The 21,507-nt window shown below is 35.5% G+C and overlaps 1 protein-coding gene across 2 annotated transcripts in view; it reads left to right on the top strand.

Moving 5' to 3' along the window:
- The window catches only part of LOC149787288 (protein NDRG3-like), an 83,404-nt gene that overhangs the window by 55,865 nt on the left and 6,032 nt on the right, over positions 1–21,507 (top strand). For both annotated transcript variants that reach the window (XM_089977825.1, XM_089977824.1), the window contains 4 exons: positions 3,681–3,781; positions 6,397–6,462; positions 8,674–8,773; positions 9,963–10,050. In XM_089977825.1, the coding sequence (XP_089833951.1) occupies positions 3,681–3,781; positions 6,397–6,462; positions 8,674–8,773; positions 9,963–10,050 (355 nt within the window). The remainder of the gene's footprint in view (positions 1–3,680; positions 3,782–6,396; positions 6,463–8,673; positions 8,774–9,962; positions 10,051–21,507) is intronic.

The raw sequence follows: 21,507 nt of genomic DNA, 5'->3' as shown, positions 1-21,507 counted from the left end.
TTCCGTTCTTTTTTTTTTCTTTTGACATTTCTGGTAGCAGAGATCAACCATACCAGGCAATATTTCATAATAGATCTTTTGGAAGAAATATTGTCAGACTATTGGCCACTCGCTAGTAATTTAATATATTTATTTAGACTGACCTTTATAAGTGGTTGGTAAGTAAAATTCCTCTTCTTTTCACTCACAGAATTAAATCCTTCAGAATAAACATTTTCAGTTGTAATCTGTGTCAGAACAGAGCACCTGTTGGCCTTTTTTTTTTTTTAAATTTCTGATGCATGTGTGGAAGGTAGCATCACTCTGTTACCAGTTACGTAGATAAAAACTAATAAGAAACAAAAACACACAAAAAAAACAAAGTTACAATTAACCAAATCATGGCTAATTAGAAAAAATAGTTTTGCAGAAACTTCAAAGGAAACTGATTACCTTTGAAGCACCAATCATTCTGTGTAGATACCAAGCCAACGAAAACATGGTTAGAGCATCTGCCTTGGATACGGGAGGTCATGGGTTTGATCCCCGGCTGAGTCATACCAAAGACTTACAAAAATGGTACTAACAGTTGCCTTGCTTGGCGGGGCCCCGAGTGGCCGAGTGGTCTAAAGCGCTCTCCGTTACGGATCACTGCCATCTCACCTCTGTCTGCGTGTGTTCGAGTCTCGGATTCGGCTAATGTGGATATGTGAGAAAGCTTGCCGGTAGCTTCTCGTGGGTCGGTGGTTCTTTCCGGGTTTTTCCGGGTTCTTCCTCCACCATTAATACTGGCCGCCATGTATAGCCTATCATGTGCTGAAAAATGGCGTTAAACCCTACAACAACAACAACAAAAAAGCCTTGCTTGGCGCTCAGCATTGAGAGGTTAGTGTTAGGACTGGTTGGCCTGGTGTTAGGATAATGTGACTAGGTGGGACATCATGCTACATGTCTGCAGCATGATGCCCTAGTGCTAGACATCACTATAAACTGCCACATTGCAGACATCTTAGCAATATGACTGAAAAATTGTTAAAGCTACGTTAAAAATCCAAATCACATCACATCATCACAGAAAGCCGATTCCAATCTTTAGTAACAACAAAGAACCTTTCATCAGAGGAAGCCAGCACCAAATTTAAATAAAATCAATGGAATCTGATGGATTGTTGCATTTTCCAAAGTGACTGGAACACATTTATTATGCTGTGAAAAGTTTCATTTTTGGAGAAAAAATGTATGCTTTCAGTCGCTACCAATGGCGGCATAAAATGCAAATTAAATTTCCAAGGTTTTGGAACTATAGATATCTGGGCATCAAGTTAGTTCAGGAAAGGGTATCTTGCAAAGGTGCTTGTTCAGCTTTTTAATTTGTGCACATGTTTTCATTTCCTTATGAATTATTTCATCCCTAGGGTAACCTCGGCAAGATGATAGCTCTCTCCATCTGATCAAAATCTAGGCCAAATTAAGTACATGTACATGTAGCATGTAAACAACTATAGCAATGTGCTATTTGTGACAGATCTAGTGAATTGTTTAGTGACAAATGGTATAGATCAAAATGAGGACTACCAATTGTTTTTATACAGGTGTTATTTGTGTTTTCTAATGGGATGTGAGTCATACATTAATTTTATAAGATGTGATCTATAAATGAATTCATGGATTTATTATATACATGTACATGTATGGATGATGGTTTGTACTTCACATATATAAGTTGTCAATATATGGGTATTTTTCAAGACTAGTTTATCTTCATTTAATCAAAAGCACACATTTTTGCGCAAGCTTTTATTACACCCCCACCTACTCATAGACAGTTTGGTCTATAACACAGTCAGGTTCTATGGACCCCAACCCCTGTGTTAGCAGGGTCACACTGTATTTACTCAAAATATATCGATTTTCTCCATTTATTACTTCAGGAAGGAAGGGTATTCTGTAAGCTCATTCTTACTGTCTGATCATGGTTGATAAAATTTGAATCATAACACAGGGATACATAACATAGGTAATGGATTTTGGGTAATAACCACTGGGTAATGGTCATGGGTTGGGGAATATATAATGGATTTTGGGTAATAACTGCTGGGTACTGGTCATGGGTTGGGAATATATAATGGATTTTGGGTAATAACCACTGGGTACTGGTCATGGGTTGGGGAATATATAATGGATTTTGAGTAATAACCACTGGGTACTGGTCATGGGTTGGGGAATATATAATGGATTTTGGGTAATAACCACTGGGTACTGGTCATGGGTTGGGAATATATAATGGATTTTGGGTAATAACCACTGGGTACTGGTCATGGGTTGGGGAATATATAATGGATTTTGGGTAATAACCACTGGGTACTGGTCATGGGTTGGGGAATATATAATGGATTTTGGGTAATAACCACTGCTTACTGGTCATGGGTTGGGAATATATAATGGATTTTGGGTAATAACCACTGGGTACTGGTCATGGGTTGGGAATATATAATGGATTTAGGGTAATAACCACTGGGTACTGGTCATGGGTTGGGGAATATATAATGGATTTTGGGTAATAACCACTGGGTACTGGTCATGGGTTGGGGAATATATAATGGATTTTGGGTAATAACCACTGGGTACTGGTCATGGGTTGGGGAATATATAATAGGTTTTGGGTAATAACCACTGGGTACTGGTCACAAACTGCAGAATATATAATAGGTTCTGGAGTAGTAAGTTCTGGTCAGAGGTTGTGGAATATGTAATGGATTTGGGGTTACAACCTCTGGGGATGGGTCAAGGTTTTGGGGAATATGAAATGGGTTTAGTGTCTTTAAAGCTGGGTATTGATTAAGGGTTTGGGGAATATGTAATGTGTTTGGTGTTATAAAAGCTGAGTATTCATTAGGGGTTGGGAAATATGTTAACAGCTTTTGGGTTACATCCACTGAGTACAGGTTAGAGGTTGGGGAATATGTAATGGGTTTTGGGTTACAGCATCTGGATATTGGTCATGGGTTTGGAGAATATGTAATGGGTTTTGGGTTACATCCTCTGCTATTTGGTCAGAGGTTGGGGAATACATAATGGGTTTTGGGTTACAGCATCTGGATATTGGTCATGGGTTTGGAGAATATGTAATGGGTTTTGGGTTAGATCCTCTGGGATTTGGTCAGAGGTTGGAGAATATGTAATGGGTGTTGGGTTACAGCATCTGGATATTGGTCATGGGTTTGGAGAATATGTAATGGGTTTTGGGTTACATCATCTGGGTACTCGTTAATGGTTCAGGAATATTTAACAGATTTTTTTGGGTTACAGCTTCTGGACACTGGTCAGGTGTTGGGGAATACGTAATGAGTTTTGGGTCATAAACTCTGGGTATTGGTCCGGAGTATGGGAACATAAATTACATGTAATGGTGTTTTGAGTAATAAGCTCTCAGTCATGGGTTGGGGTATATGTTGTATTTATATTGGATTTTGGGCATTAAAAGTGGGGAGATTTTGTATGGCATGCCTTGAAAGTGATCTCATTAATTTTTTCTTTCAATTTGTGATTTGCAACAAACAACAAATTCTGGAAAATGTTAACTCCAACAAAAATAGTGAATTCACAATACATCAAGCATACAGCATCGACACTTGATTTACTAGCAGATAATAATTTGTTTGCAGGTTAATATACTGAGATAAATACTTATTATCCTTCAGAAAACTCGTTGGGACAACCATGATCTGATCACAGTCTACCAGGAGTACATCAAGGCAATCAACCCCCAGAATCTCTCACTCTTCATTGAGTCCTATCTCAAGTAAGAAGCTGATGCATCCTTCTTTTATTGCTGTTGCCATTTTTCCAATAATTGAAAAAATGCACGTGACTAAAATGACAGGACAGATCAGGAGACTTTTGAACTTTGGTCAGGAGTTTTTGACCTGAAAAGAAGGAATATTTTCAAAGACCCAATTTTTTGCTTGCATATGGACAAAAATTACAACTATTTACATTTTTTAAATATTAAAATATGTACTTCATCTCATCAAATCAGTCATTTCATGGTAACGTTTTATACTCTCTGTATTTGTACCATAAGCATTTTTAGCATTTCATAGGAGATCGTCGCCAGGATTATGTTTGTGGCAGTTCTCATCTTTGTTGATCTTAACACTTGGATGATGTACTGTGTTACTGGATCCTTGATTCCTCTGCAGTCAGCCTGAATTTTCCTCAGATTGGAAAATATCCTTTCACTGTCTACATTTGAATGTGGCAATGTTAGTACAAATTTACTGCATCCACCAAGAAATTTAGATTGTGCCTATGGGTAGATTGAAATTGCTGAATTCCTGCCAGAACAGCTAACTATTGGTACTGCCTGCATCCATATCGTCTTAATATCAGTAGTATTCTCCACATGTGGCACAAACTCATACAATATTCCATTACACCCTTTGTAACTTTAAGCTAATTTTCAGACACCTTTGTTGGCATCATCATTATCACTATCACCATTATTTAATAATGACAACCAAATCCAGAAAACAAATATCACTTGCTAGTATTATAGACAAAGACCTAATTCATCCCAGGCATTACAGATTACTAGGGCAACTAGTGACATGTAATTTGGTCTGGTTTACATTCATGTTTACAAAGGAGTAAATCATTTTCAGTGGTGTTTATATCAGTTTCTGTTATGTGTTCAGTCATAGTGTTAAAACATATTTTTTGTCTAAAAATCATGGTCACTGGTCACATTCTGCAGATGGTCGCTTACTACAGTGTTACAAATCTAGGTCTTAAATTATTTAACAGAAAGAAAGTGAAACCAACATTTTTAAGTAAAATCAACAAACAGTTTATTTTTCTTTAATAAAAAGTGCAAATTTAAGAGACACTTTCAGTATTGTGAATTAAACCTTAAATAATCTTTAATGTCTTTACATTCCAAATATATAGACTGTTCTTAATGAATTGCAGTAGTCTTGAATCTTCTGATGTTACATAATAATTATAAATATTTTAGTCATGGATGCAGATGTATGAACAGATGACGGAAAAGTGGTTGAAATTTAAATGTATAAATTTAACATGTCTTTTGAACCCTTCATCTACCATTTAATTTTCTATTTAAAATGTCAAAAAGTTTTGAAACTATTATGAGCTAGTGGGAAGAAATATAAGAAATATCATACAAATTATTGATCCCTTGATTTCATTGTACAGATTTCCTTACTAGTTTCCCTTTAAGTCAGAGTTTATGTTTTAAGTACACATAAAACATACGATATTTTTTACACCCACCTCACATGCATCCCTCATTTCTTCTATCTATTCTTCCATCTGGAACTTGTTTTTGCCACTAGTCCTGCAATTTTTCATGGATTGCTGTCAGATTTGGTAAATATTATGGTAATCACCTGAAAATGGTTTAGCAAATCTCTAATTTTTCTGTATTTTTACCTCACCTGGCAATGACTTTCAAGTGTGCTTATGGTATGGCCCTGTGTCTGTCAAGCAGCATCCATCATGCATTGTGCATCATGAAGCCATCCATCAACAATTGTGTCCACCCACTGGGTTTATATTATCAAAATCTTGGATGAGTTTAATAATGACATTAATAAGGTGAGCTTGCATTGATTTGGTTTTCCTTGTTACTACGCTGGAGGCCATATTTTGGATCTGATTTTTATCAAGCTTAAGATGTATGTTTATATCATTAAGTCCTTCAACAAGTTCAAGATCAGTTTATCACATGATGATCATGTGGCTGATTGAGCTGGTTACTGCTGTGGAAGCCATATTTCTGATTGGAGTTTGATCCAACTTGAAATATGAGTTTATATCATTTATTTCTTGAATGCCTTTGATAATAAGCAAGAATCATGCATATTAATGAGATAATTTTGCATCTGATTGGCTTACCTTCAAGATTCATGCATATTAATGAGATAATTTTGCATCTGATTGGCTTGCCTTCAAGATTCATGCATATTAATGAGATAATTTTGCATCTAATTGGCTCACCTTCAAGATTGATGCATATTAATGAGATTATTTTGCATCTCTTTGGCTTATCTTACTACCACTGTGGGTGTGTGGGCTGGGGGTCAAGTGTTCTAATGTACTTGCCTTTACAGATCACTCACACATCACATCTCTGTGTGAGTTGAGTCTCAGCTCTACCAGTCAATGTGTGTGTGAGAACATTTGCCAGTAACTTCCTGGGTAGCCTATCATGTGCTGAAAAATGGCATTAAATCCTAAAAGACTAAACTAGACCAATGGTACCTCTCTGGAGGCCAGATAGTTGTTTGCATGTTAAAGTAAGGTTATTGATATAAATAAAGATGACATTTTATTCTGTTATCATTGTGAATTGGGTAAGATAATTTAGTTTCTTATTATTATATCTTTTTCTAGGCGAACTGATCTGACTATTGTCCGTGAGCTGGATCCAATCAAGAAGAAATCTGCAAGAACTATAAAGTAAATGGACATTCTCTAACATTCTGTCTCTGTTTTAAAATGTTTATACAGATTAATTAATGTACATATTTGTAAAATGTACAACAGAAAGCATAACGCTATGTATGACAGTTTGAAGCACAGCTTAAGAATCCATTGGTCACTTAAATTCTCTTGTCAACACTGATGGAAGGAAAATACCTTAATACCCAACTCCTGACAAATTTCTTGCATTTTCAATGTTTATTGTTTGTGATGTGATATATCAGCAGGTCAGTAAGACATGAAGTCATAGATGATTTGCTCAGTGTTTTGCAGTCTTGCCTTCACCTGAAAAGTATCAAAATATTTCAAAAAGAGGTTGACCAAGTCTTTGGTGGGGTGAATTTGCTGTTTTGTTTATTGACTAAATATGGGATGCTACTAATTAATTAGAAATGCACCTGGGTTCATGCCTTTGCCTTACCTGGTTACGTTTTTAGCTCAATGGGCCAAGTGAGCTTACAGTATGTCCTTGCATCCATTGTGAATCGCTGTGATGCATCAGTGAACATTTGCTTTTTTTAACTTTTGATGAAAAACCACTTGACAGATTTTGAACTTAATATAGCAGAGATGATCCTGGCATGAAGTGCTTTAGACAAATTTTATCCTCCAGGTGCTTGTGGTCAACATAAAGCATCAACACATAGATTTCTCTCAGTTCTACACAGTTGATGCCTATCTGTTATAAAATGTGAACACACTTACTAAATACAGAAAAACCTTTAACTTATTCTCTCAAAGGTACCACAGCAGAACTGATACAGATATGGCAGAAAGGATTCTGGCATTGAGGACTTTCAAACAAGAAAGTCATCGTGATGAATAATAAAAAAAATGTTCTTCATCCTCAGGTTGGTTCTGATTGTCTGGTGAGGCAGAAGTTTTGTGAAGCTAGGTTGCCCAAATCTGAAATTTGGTTGTAACATGCTGCCAATCACCATATTTTAATATCAGTAATACAGAACCTGTTACTTTCACATTGCTGGTACTTTTCCAGCCAGAAAATACCAAGACATAATGAGATTTCATCCTCCCAGTTGAGTGAACCAGAAGATTCTAGAAATCAGATCACCCCTGGTCCACCCATCAGTAGGTAGCAGACCAAGGATTTTGTTTCACTGAGAGACACTGTGACATGTACATCTGAGTTTGCCCTGCACCTGAGGCTTTTTGACTTCTATTACTTAAATCTGAAGAACTCTTTATATTCTTTAGTTTCATATTTTAGTACAACTTTTCTTAAATAATATTATGACATAATATTCACCTTTGTTAGTGTCATGAGCTGACATCATGAAAATCACACTGTGACATAACACTAAGCAATTGCTCATGGCACTGCCAATGAGTAATCCTTGACTTTATATGCTACACCACCAACCAGTTGCATATAGCACTGTCAATGAGTAATCCTTTATATGCTACACCACCAACCAATTGCACATGGCACTGTCAATGAGTAATCCTTAACTTTATATGCTTCACCACCAACCAGTTGCATGTAGCAGTCGATGAGTAATCCTTAACTTTATATGCTACACCACCAACCAATTGCACATATCACTTTGAATGGGTAATCCTTTATATGCTACACCACCAACCAATTGCACATATCACTGTCAATGAGTTATCTGTAACTTTATATGCTGCACAGATTATTCAGCTTGTGTGTGTGTGTGATTTATATTTTTAACATAGCTTTAACAATTTTTCAGTCATATTGTACGATGTCTGAAGTGTGACAGTTTATAGTGATGTCTAGCATTGTTGCATCATGCCGCAGACATGTAGCATGATGTCCCACCCAGTCACATTATCCTGACACCAGGCTGACCAGTCCTAATACTAACCTCTTAATGCTGACCACCAAGCGAGGCAGCTGTTTGTACCATTTTTGTAAGTCTTTGGTGTGACTCAGCCGGGAATCAAACCCATGACCTTCCACTTCCGAGGTGGATGCTTTAACCACTAGGCCACCAGAGCAGTTTCAGCTTGTGTCAGTTGCACATGAAATTTATAAATCTTGTTAAATTATACATTTTTGCACATGAAATTTATAAAACTTTTGAATAATACATTATACCATTTGCTATAGGCAGTTCATGACACATTATTTATTCAGTCAGTTTAACAAATTTCATATTAAATAACACTCATGTAAAATCCTCAGTTTATCTTATTTTGTAGTTGCCGCACGCTTGTTCTGGTTGGAGATGACTCACCTCACATAGATGATGTAGTGAACATGAATGGTCGTATGGACCCACAGGAGACAGATTTTATGAAGGCAACAAACATGCATATACATATACACATGCATACAGCCTGCCTTAGATACTGAAACACTGTATTTCTAACGCATCTTCTGAACAACCTGAGAATGGCATATGTATCTTATAAAGCTATAGGGTGATCTGCCATTGAGACTTTAAGATATGTTCTGTATGGAATGGAGTTATAATTGAGTCTTCAAAAACAGGACATCTTTTTTCTCAGTAGGCATGGTGACAGTAGAGGTATATTTGTTTTAGTGTCATTATAGACACATGGAGAGACCAGTACTTATTGCATATACCTATATAGAGACAACTGGGCAGACAACTCTGTATGTTTGCTGTATACTTAATGTATTTATCTCACTGATTTGATTTATGCAAGAAATGTATTCTTGATTTTCATGATAGTCCCCTATGTAGGTCTTCAGTGTAACTATAAATATATATGGGCAAGCCTGTCAACAGATAACAACACAGCAACAATAGTGGATTCAACATTTGTTTTCAAAGGAAATAAAACTTATTTGCACAATTCAATACATTGAATAGTTTTCCTTTCATAGTAATAAAATGAAAATATTGATAGCAGACTTTTTTTAAAAAAAACACCAAAAAATAAATGCTATGTTTTGTTTTTTCAAAGAAGGTGAATCTTGCTAGAAAACTCTATAGGGAATTCCTGAGTAACGTGGAGGTTAACCTGTAATAGTCTTGTTTCCTGCAAGAGCAAGATATGTATGCCTGTTTTTGTTAATCCATACCAAAATATTCTGCCAACTAACAGAAGATTTTCTAGGCTGATTTAATTGGTCCTTTAACTTAAAGTATCTTTCCACTCAATTGAAAATACAGGTTTTCATATATATATATATATATATATATATAGTGAATAAATGAATGTAATCGTGATAATGATAATTTTTGTTACAATGAAACAGACACAGACATATATTTTTTTAATTCATTTAAATTTCTTGGTTCAAATTTTCATGATTTTATGAAAAATAATGTTTTAGTGATGACTTAATTTTGTAGGTTAGAGAAGGTTCCTTTCCTCCCACAAAAGGGTCGCTTTGCATCTTTAAATTTATTGTCTGCCCAAATGTCAAAATCCACAAAAAATGAGGAATTCATAGTTTATAATGAACAGCACAAAAGATAGATTTTTGATTTTTTTTTTCTTTCTTCCTTCTTTTCTAGATCCAGGATTGTGGTGGAATGCCTCTGGAAGAGCAGCCAGGAAAAGTGTGTGAGGCATTCCGACTCTTCTTACAAGGAATGGGCTATGGTAAGTATGATACATAGCCTGATGAAGTTTTATCCATACCAACCTTCGTATATTGTAAATATAACCTGCATTATCTTTTGAGATATTTTGCTGCATTATTATGTGTTAGCAACAAGGCAAGTTGACTTTTTCTAGTCACACTAATGTATACCCCTTCCTGCATTGAGAAAAGTTAACAAAATAAGAACACCTAACAAAACTTAAATATTTTTATATTAAATTTGTTGTGTTTAGTGTCAGTTTGGAAAAAACTTGATTCTCTGCTTGATAACTATGAGGATGAATCTGACTGTTACTGGTGGTTATTTATATCTCTCCATCCTCAGTTATGAAGTGGTATGGTTTACTGCTACATGTCCAAACAGTTAAAAGGGAGAGTTGGCAGGTGATTAGTTTGGTTTCCTCACTTTAAATTAACGTCTAGAAGATGGATTTGAATCAAACTTGAACATGTATTATCTCAGCCAAGGAAGAATCCTATAGATTTGAATCAAACTTGAACATGTATTATCTCAGCCAAGGAAGAATCCTATAGATTTGAATCAAACTTGAACATGTATTATCTCAGCCAAGGAAGAATCCTATAGATTTGAATCAAACTTGAACATGTATTATCTCAGCCAAGGAAGAATCCTATAGATTTGAATCAAACTTGAACATGTATTATCTCAGCCAAGGAAGAATCCTATAGATTTGAATCAAACTTGAACATGTATTATCTCAGCCAAGGAAGAATCCTATAGATTTGAATCAAACTTGAACATGTATTATCTCAGCCAAGGAAGAATCCTATAGATTTGAGGGTCAATAACGTAAGGGTCAAGGTCACTTTCACTGCTACTAAAATGAGATATTTTATTTAAATTTGATTTCTGTAATTAGTTTAAATTCAGGGGTTTGCATAATCTTGAAAAGTGCTTACATTTTGCTTGTTACCTTGTAAAGCGCTTGCATTTTGCTTTTTACCTTGAAAAGTGCTTACCTTTTGCTCATTACTTTGTAAAGTTATTGAATCTGAGGCTGGCTTCAAAAAAAGTGGAAGCTTTTAAATGCGCACATGAGATGAGCCTCAAACTGTAATCATTATTCTCTGTCTTGATCTGAACTTGGAAACACTTTTTTTTAAGGGGTACCCAGTTGTCCATTTTTGTACCCAGGTTATTATCAGTGGGCAGGTACCCAAGTAACCGGCTACCCTTTGGTATCTTTACATTGACACACATCCAGACAACATTGAAAACATTCCTGACAATTGAGATATTAATTTTCTTGACAAAATATTCCTGGAAATCAGTTGTCTGGAAATCGGGAGAAGTAATTCTTTTTTTAACGTCTGTATATTTGAGTCAATGACAGTACTTTCATAAAATATCTGTTTCTTGCAAGATAATTGAACAGGAAAGAAATGGACCTTTTACAGGAAAAAGAATCTTTCATTTATTTTCTTATCCTTTCCTCTTATCTATGCCACTCCGCAGTTCCTCATTGTACCAGTAGAGTAAGTAGCACAGTGTCTGTTCTCTGGTCTTTTTTTTTTTTTAAATCTGTTTGATTGTTCTCTTTGCATACCTTTCAATATTGTTCCCAGCCTTTTCATGAAAAGTGAGGAGTGTGGTATACACATTTCTGTCTGTGCCTAATGTTACTTTTTGTTCAATACTTTCAAGCCATTTGAGAATAAGCAATGATACATGGTATCCTTAAACATGATCATTAGAAGGTGTGTTACATACTGCGCTGGAGATACTTTTTAAAGATCAAGGCCATTGCTCAGTATTTAAAGTTTTCCATTACATTTTCCTTTCCACTCTGTAGCTTCCAAGCTGTTTAAGGAATGAAACTTTTTACACAGATACTCCATCTTTTGAATGTGTGTTGCATTTCCCATTGCAGGTCAATCAAGGTCACACTTCACTATTTTAAGAATTCCCAATTACTTTCCCTTTTTCTTTAAAACTTTAAAAGCTGTTTGACATTAAGAGATGGAACAATGTATGCTTGTAAATCATCACTAGAAGGTGTGTCATGTACTATATTGGAGTCCTATCTTCAGGGTCACTGTCTTGGTTTAAATGTGTTGTCACTTTCTTTTCCTCTCCTTAACTAAAGAGGCATTTGAGATTAAGGATTGAACTTGGTGTACTTATACTTCGTAGTGAACAGGTATGTGACATTGGGCATGATCGTGAACATGTATGTCATGTGACTTTTGGCATCATGTCTTCGATGATAAGCTCAATATTTAAGTTTTCTGTTAGACTATGCTTTCCACTCAGTAACTTTAGAGTTGTTTGAGATTAAAAGATGCAGCCTGGTATACTTACATATCACCAATAGCAAGTGTGTGGTGTTTAACATTGGGAATCCTATCATCAGAGTTAGTGTCACAGCTCAGTATTTTAAATTTTTTATCACACTTTAATTTCTACTTCTATAACTTCAGAACTGTTTGAGATTACAAGACGAAACTTGTAAATCATTGCTAGATGGAATGTTGCATACTACCTTCAAGGTCAAATCTTCAAGATCAGGGCCACTTTAGTATTTATGTTTCATACATCTTGTCCCATCAGCATTATAGCTTCGGAGATTTCTAAGATAAATAGATGAAGCATATCATTACTAGAAGTTTTATTCCACATTTGGGGTCTATTCCCAAAGGCACATGTTGCTAATGTTCTTAGGGTTCTTTTCTTTCTCCTTTATATTGTAAATAAAGGTATCATAGGCAATGAATGGTGAACCATGGTACACTTTTGCTTTTTAATTTGATGACATTTCATGTATCACAGTAGAGGGATGTTTCTTGAAGGTCAAAGTCAATGATACATTTATTCCCCCATTTCAGTTCTCTTTATTGCCTGTTGAAATAGGGCCATGAAATATAGTTAATTTCCATGCATCTGTCCAGAACCATTACAGCTGCTTCACAAGGAGGACAAGAAAAAGGCTGGGTGACAAAAATGCACCAACTTCTATTTATCAGTCATTTCTAGAAATTGGTGCCATAGAATTTATCAATGAATATTACTTTGACAGTATATTGTGTCCTTTTCTTGAGAACAGTATATTTATGACTTTGGTTCTTTGCATTCCCACTTAAAAACTTGTTGAGTCACTTTTTATCACCATCATGAAGTCATCACTTATAAAAATATTAAATTGTACACATGCACAGCCTCACTGCATATCAGCTGTTCTTTCTTTCTTGGTCCAAGGTATAAGTGGTCAATATGTTCTAACCCCTTTTGGAGAGGGTCCAGGGCGCTAACTTTATATATACGTTATTTGTACATTGTTTTTAGTTTTTGTGTCTGTTTTATAACCACATTGCATTTTTGTGCCATGTATGCATATTGTTATGATAGAAATCATGGAACTTAGAGAATACATCTTGATGTTATGCATCCTCATCATAAAAGTAGGTTGCTGTGACACACATTTCATGCTTTTCTAACTTATTTATTTTGGTTTTAAGTTCATATTGCATTCAGTGTTTTGGCTACTCTGTAGCCAGATAATTGTATGCATCAATATTATTGCCAAACACGTACTGCAGAGGAAGATAAGTGTGAGTTAGATTTCTTATTTTACTTGATGATGTTAAGTGTTCAGTTGATGACCACCTAGTATGTGTGGGTATGCATCTTGACTGATAAGTACTATACTTAGGTTTTTCTGGGAATCAGGCCTGCATGCATCATATTGTAAAGGAATGCGACCAATTGGGAACACTTGCAGAAACAAATTGGTCTAAAACATCTGCATCCTTATTGTAAAAATATGTCACAATAGCCCATATTTTATACTTGACTGACTTTAGTTAAATTTTAAGTTTATTTCCTAAGAATCAATAAACTAAATGATTGTATGCATCTGTATAAGTACGAAACCTTTACAACTAAAGGAGATCACTCTGACCAACACTTCACATTTTACTAGCATGCTTTTCATATTAGAATCATTAAACTAGATGAAAATTTCCATTTTTAGAAAGGAATCACCTCGGGATGGATCAGAAGCAATTTGCATGTACAAGTTTAACAGATACAGCTAATATAAGTTCAATTTTTAATGGGCTTCTGTATGATCAGTTCAAATAGGACACATTAGATTTTCTTGGTTGCCCCTGCAATTTTCAAACAATCGGGGTTTTTTCATTACTTTTGTATTGCTTTAAAGAAGAATGTGGACTAATGGCCCATCAGAAGGACTCTAGTTTTCAGAGCAGGGAAGATCCTTCATCTCTATTAGTACCACACACTTACAATAAAAAGGTCACTGTGAATGACCTTCAACATTTTACTGGCGAAAGTTTTTGTATATAGTTCATGACAACATATGTTGTTCTTTAAATACATTACCCAGGCATAATACCTTAGAAGAACTGCAACTACTTTGCAAAATCCAGCCTTCCCACCTACTTTCTAGGCTCTGCAGTTAGCACCCATCACATTTAAACATAATATTCCACCATCACTAGCACACAGTGCTATCATAGAAAAGAAGATATTGCACAAGTAGACCTGTCTGGTCTTCTGTTCATTTAATTTTCATCTGGTCAGTGGCACTAGACCTTTGCCCAGTTGGACTTTTCATGGGGATAACCTTGCTAAATAATACATTAATTGAACTGCTCTCTAGAGCTAAATTAGTTCACCTATCATACAAGTCATGCCTTCTCACTACTTTGGGAGTCTGCAGGAAAAGTCAGCAGCGCATTTCTTGGTGTACCTCTCTTCTTACAGTTCCAACATGATGGAACTCCCAACTGGCAATGGCATCATTGTCTCACCTTTCATACAGGACCTGCTTCCTAATTTGCATTAGTGATGGCAGGCAGACCAGCAAAATACATATCTATTGACCCATATAACAATCAGTTCTGACACAGTGGGTCAGTTTCACTCAGGAGAGTACCATCATTCTTTGCGAAGAACAGGCTCCCATCCATGTTTATCGAGACTTTTGTAATGAAATCACTGTCTGTTGCAGACACTTAAGCACAAGACCACCTACAAAATCCAGTATGAGCTTTGAAGTTGTATCTTTAAATGAGTTGTTGCATTGAGGGAATCATGTTTATTTTTACCTCTCAGACAGGGACAGGATCATATAACAGCACAGACCCTTCTGTCCTGGATTAAGTGGATTATTCACTCTATAGAGACTCCAGATCAATGAATTAGTTGTGCATTTTTTCTCACAAGGTTAGAGCAATTGGAACAAGCATAGACTTTGACCAGAACTGTTCTCTGACATTATCTATGCCTGGGAATGGAGATTTTAGTTCACATTCTCCAGTTTTTGCCTCCGAGATCCTTCATCCCAAAGGTCTCAGTTTGATCTGCTGGTGTCTGTAGCCATGGTACAATAGGTCACCTTTCCAGGTCATTCGACAGTTTCATAAAATATGGCTTCACGACTTCTGCTGGATTTGCAGGAAGAAAATGTTTCACTTTTGGAAGCTGCTCCATGACAGATGGATTATTCTCCTGTTAGGTTACCTAGAAGCTGTCTCACTTACCTTAGGGGACCAGAGGTGGCATTTCTGGGTAAGGGGATGCACCCTCCCTCCACTTTTTATGTATTCTCATAAAGTATTAAGTTGGGTAATGTATTCAAAAGCAGAAACTAATTGTTTTTAATAAAATGTTTTTATTCGTGAATAATTACCCAGTCATGATAAATACCCTCCCAGCCTCCTGCAGTTACATCCATATAGAGAGCATGCCTTCTAATTCAGTTCTAACTGATATATTCATGAGATTTGGCACCAATCCCTGTAGCAAGGGAATATCACTCAGCCCAACTGCCACTTAGGTGGACAGATAATTGTTAGCCTTTCATCTGAAAGTTTTTAACTAGGGAGGACTAGATTTGCAAGGCAGGTATAGTTTTCCTAAGGTATTATGATTGGCTAAGTATTTGCGAAAAAATCTATTTTACTAGAAAAAAATTTGGGGTTTTTTTGCATGCAGTGTACATACTATCCATCCCAGAATAATGAAAATTGGTGAATGAATGATAACTACATCATTTATTGTAATAATAGGTCTTAATGGCACATATTTTATGCTTCAGTTTGGTTAAATTTTGTGCGAGAACGGTTCATGCTAGAATTATAAAGTTTGAGGATGACATGTATCTCTGTTAATTCCACACTCTTTTAATAAATGTATGTTGCACACCTGCATTTCACGTTTTAGTAACATAATTTAAATATTTGTATTTACCCAATGACTTCATAGATTTTTGCATAATTAAAGATTTATATTATATGCCGTGATCACTTAGATTTCTTGCATGCTTTATATATTCTAACCAAAGCAGAAGACCCTTTCTGAACCATACAGTTGAAAGTAAGAATAAATATCGTTATTTAATTGTAAAAACTTCCCATATTAAAGCCTGTACATTGTGTATTGTGATAGGTTACTCTCTCTCTCAAAATGTTACTGAAGCGAAAGTCATGTTAACACTTGTTGTACTCACAAGAAGACTTTTTATGATGTTTACTTGGTCCCTAATGAAAATGGGGCAAATATGTTGTCCAGTATGTAGCCATCTTTGAAATCTTTTATTGCTGCTCCACCTGAATGGATGGTCATAGAAACATGGGGTTCTCATTAAAAGATTTTTGATGGCATATAGTTTGTACAAATGAAAACGTAACAGTATGATGGCCAGTGTGGCCACTACAGTGACCATCTTGGAAACCTGTTATCACTACTGTTCCTTTATGTAAAGTCATATGGCTAGGGGGTTTTCACTATAGGACTTCTAATAATGACTACTTAGTCCTAAATGACAATGCTGCTGCTCTGGTGACCTGTATGGCCATCTTGAAAGCCTTGTTATTATTATGCCATCCGAATGGAATCAACAGGGAGGTTTCACTTAAAGACTAGTATTAGTAATATATGTTATTTGTTATATACGTTGTTTAAATTTGATACAGGTGCATCAGAATTGAAAAGTTAGAAGATGAATAACCATGACAGAGACAGATATTGCATCACAATTTTCTTTCTGCCCCTTATGATCAAATAAAAATTATGCCCCATTATGAGAGAGAGAGAGATGTATTTACAATTGTACGGTAATCTTTTATTGTTCACTTACTTGATGACTGTGATCATACTCATGTACAAAAGTGCAGTACCATATTCCATTATCAATTGATACCACTAGGTAAGCAATTCCTTCTAGTTTTAGTTCTTGTCTCCATTGGTCACAAATCACGTGGCTTTGTAGTGGTATGAAGATGCTAATTAAATATGCTACATCTGTTGTCAGGTTTTCCAGAGTTGAGGTCAAGATTTTGCACACTAGATCAGATTAGTGAGGCTACCAATAGGGAAATGAGGCTAACCATGGGTATTATGAATATGGTACCACATAATAAAAGGAAATGGCAGGTGTTACTATTGTAAATTTCTCAACCATGACATCTTTTGAACTTGCTGATAGGACTGACAGCAATTTAAAGTAACATATAACATGAGCAAAGATCAAAAACAATTGCTGCCTAAGTACAGGAAGAGTACATGCACTTGAAAAAATAATCTTTTTTGTTGGGAATAGAGAAGTTATAATACTTGCAAAGAAAATTAGACATCATGCAAAATGATCATTCTTGGGTTTTAACCTAGTAAATGGAGTCTATATGGATATAACTACTGTGAATATTCAAACCCTGAAGGAGCATGGTATGTATTTTCATAGTTTACATTTACTATTTTTATATTTTCTCTCTTTGACAAAAGTTTTAGCTAAACAGGGGCAATAAGGTGAAGAAAACCCCCACAAAGACCTGGAATCTCTCCCTCTCTTATATATATATTGGGCCATATTTTATTTTGATCATGAGTGCAAGAAGAAAAATGTGAGGGAATAAATACGCATCTCTCTCTGTATCTCTCTTTCCCACCCAAAAAGAAAAATTTGGAAAAAGCATTTTAGCATCAATGATGCAATTTCCATATTGCTGGTAATCTGAAATAGCATATAGTGAAACTTTTAATATTTATGAAATCTGAAGTTATTTGAGTTTAATTCCACACAGCATCGCGAATTTTATCCTATCTGTAACTCAATTAATGTTCAGATCATCGTCATTATATATAGCTAAAAGTACATAATATATTTAAAATGCTTCTTGTGAAACCAATTAGGTGCTTTTAGTTAACATTTATTGATCCAGACGGGAAAGGTTATTGAGTTACAGATAGGATAAAATTTGCGATGCTGTGAGGAACAAAGTGAAAAAGACATTGCCAAGGTATCAATCTGGCCTTGTTGTATACTCAGCATCGACTTATATATGGATGAAGGATGGAAAATTTGCCAAATTTGCTCATTCGACTTATACTCCACATTGACTTAGTGGCTGGCAAATACGGTAGTTGGTTAAAATGAAAATGGTATCAATCTGATGTCCAGTTTGGCCACCATTGTGGCCATCTTGAAAATATTGTTATCACTAATCCCCTAGAATGGATGGCCATATCAATATGGTGTTTTTACTAAACAACTTTGTATGCTGTCTGGTTGGTCTTAGTGGTGCTATATCAGATATTCAGTATGCCTGCCTCTGTCGCTATCTTTAAAATCTTATCACTTTATCTCATGAATGAATGGTCATATCAGCATGGATGTTCTCAGAAAGACATCTTATGATGTCTAGTATGTTATAGATGAATGGTACCAATTCCCAATCTTTCTTCTGATATGACTGCCACCTGTAGCCATTTTGAAAATGTTGTTATTACTAATTCTAGACAGCTGGTCATATCGACAGTGTGCTTTAACTAAAGACTTCTTATGATGTCTGGTTGGTACTAAATAGAAATGGTGCTAATCTGATATCAAATCGGGCCATTGGTGCATCCATCTTAAAATTCTTGTTATCATTGCTCCTCCAAAAAGGAAAGTGATATCAAAGAGTGTGTTTGGTGATGCATATGTTAAAGATGTGTTGATGTTATGTACCAGTGTTTCTGCTATAATAGAGGCATGGTATCTCATAAGGATGTGCTGATGTTTTCTACCAGTCTGTCTGTTAAAATGGAGACACGGTGGCACATAAGGATGGTGTTGCCATTTTCTATAGCCTTTAATGTAGTAATAGTGGCTCATAAAGATGTGTTGATGTTGTCTACCAGTCTGTCTGCTAATATGGAGCCAATACAACATATTTCCCTTAGTTGTGACCCATTTAAACACCAGCCCAAGCCAACACAACATATTTTTCATAGTTGTGATCAGGTTAAACACCCACCCGAGCCAACACAACACATTTTCCATAGCTGTGATCGAGCTAAACACCAACCTATACCAATAAAACTTACTTTCCACAGTTGTGACCAAGTTAAACACCAAACCAACCGAACATGACTTATTTTCACAATTGTGACCAAGATAAAAGTCAGTCCAAGCCAGCATAACTTATTTTACATAGGTGTGATCAAGAAATATTTTTATATCAAAGAAGATTTGTTATTTGATAGATGAATGCTTTTTTCTTGACGAAATTGGAAAGATGGAAAATAACAAATAACATAACAATAAACTTTCTTTTGACATTTGCTTTCATATGTCTTATGCAAAGTAAAAATACAAAGTATTCAGCATCGTACATGAATGGGTGCCCACAGCATAGGTCATGGGGGGGGTGTGACCCCCCCCAGAAATCATACTGCAAATATATATATAAATGCTGACAAGTTTAAACATGCAAATGAAGCTGAAAATATGTCGCAAGATTCTGTTCAAAACACTTAGTAAATATTAGCTTTAGTTTCAGACTGCTTATGCATAGAACTATGCAACTAACTCTCCCAGCCATGACTGACTGACCCCACCCTGCAAAAAATCCTGCGTACGCCCATGCATACATGCAAGATTAGAAACATAGCTATGGCCAACGTATCACACATGGAAGATTATAAACATAGCTATGGCCAATGTATCACACATGCAAGATTAGAAACATAGCTATGGCCAATGTATCACATTTGCAAGATTAGAAACATAGCTATGGCCAATGTATCTTACATGTAAGATTAGAAACAGCTATGGCTAACATATCACACATGCAAGATTAGAAACATAGCTATGGCCAATGTATCATACATGCAAGATTAGAAACATTGCTATGGCCAATGTATCACACATGTAAGATTATAAACATAGCTATGGCCAATGTATCTTACATATAAGATTAGAAACAGCTATGGCTAACGTATCACACATGCAAGATTAGAAACATAGCTATGCCAATGTATCATACATGTGAAATTAGAAGCAAATATGGCCAATGTATCACACATGTAAGATTAGAAACAGCTATGGCCAATGTTGATTTGCAGAGACTACTAGCAACATATGGGACTTATTCCTTCCTTTAACAGTGACACCAAAAAGCACTCAAGACATTATCACCGAGTCAGATCCCTAATCTGCTTTATCATACTTTTCCATTTTCTGCCCTCCATTCCTTATGAAAAATTATACAGCATATTCTAGTCTTCTAAATCTGATTACATTTGATTCCATGTACAGTATTTAGTGAATACATGATCAGGTAGGTTTTTGGCCAGTTTTACGTCTGCCATTTTGTGACATTAGCCATACTCAAATATAATGATTACTCATTCTTCTTGAGCAAAGATTGTTATCTTTTTCTGAAAAAGAACACTTCATTTTTGTATGCATTTGGAATATTTACTAAATAATTGATGGTGGAAGTAAAATGATATTTGTTGGGCAGATTGGATTGAGATATGAATGACAGCTGTGATAGTTTACCATTTTGATTCAAATGAGATGTGAATTACGGCTGTGATAGTTTTTAATGACAGCTGTGATAGTGTTACCATTCTGATCGGAATGAGATATGTGTTACAGCTGTGATAGTGTTACCATTTTGAACAGAATGAAATACGAGTTACAGCTGTGATAGTGTTACCATTCTGATCAGAATGAAATATGAATTAGCTTTGATAGTTTTCAAATCTGATAGGAATGGGATATGAATTAGCTGTGATAGTTTACCAGTCTGATTGGAATGAAATATGAATCACTACAGCTGTGACAGTTTTACCATTCTGATCAGAATAAGATCTGATTTACAGGTGTGATAGTTCACTCAAGCCTGAATTCACAACAAAGGCTTATAATTCATTCTTTTGGATCTTTGTGTCAGCATTTTTTAATATGTACCTGTACATCATTATTAAGATAACTTATTTATTTTAACTAGTTATATTGCATGTCAGAGTGTAAACACTTTAACAATCCATTGATAAGCATATATATATATATATATATATATATATATATATATATATATATATATATATTGCCATTTCTTAGAAAACCCATCAGTAAATGGATATAGTTTTATTATTGCTGACCTTGTATAGGATATTGTCCATTTCTGCTGAGAAAATT

This window comes from Sinohyriopsis cumingii, chromosome 12 (assembly GCF_028554795.1).
Source record: "Sinohyriopsis cumingii isolate HCF-2022 chromosome 12, ASM2855479v2, whole genome shotgun sequence".
Lineage (NCBI taxonomy): Eukaryota > Metazoa > Mollusca > Bivalvia > Unionida > Unionidae > Sinohyriopsis > Sinohyriopsis cumingii.
Note: the sequence above shows the minus strand (reverse complement) of the source record. Positions and strands in the feature narration are given on the sequence as shown.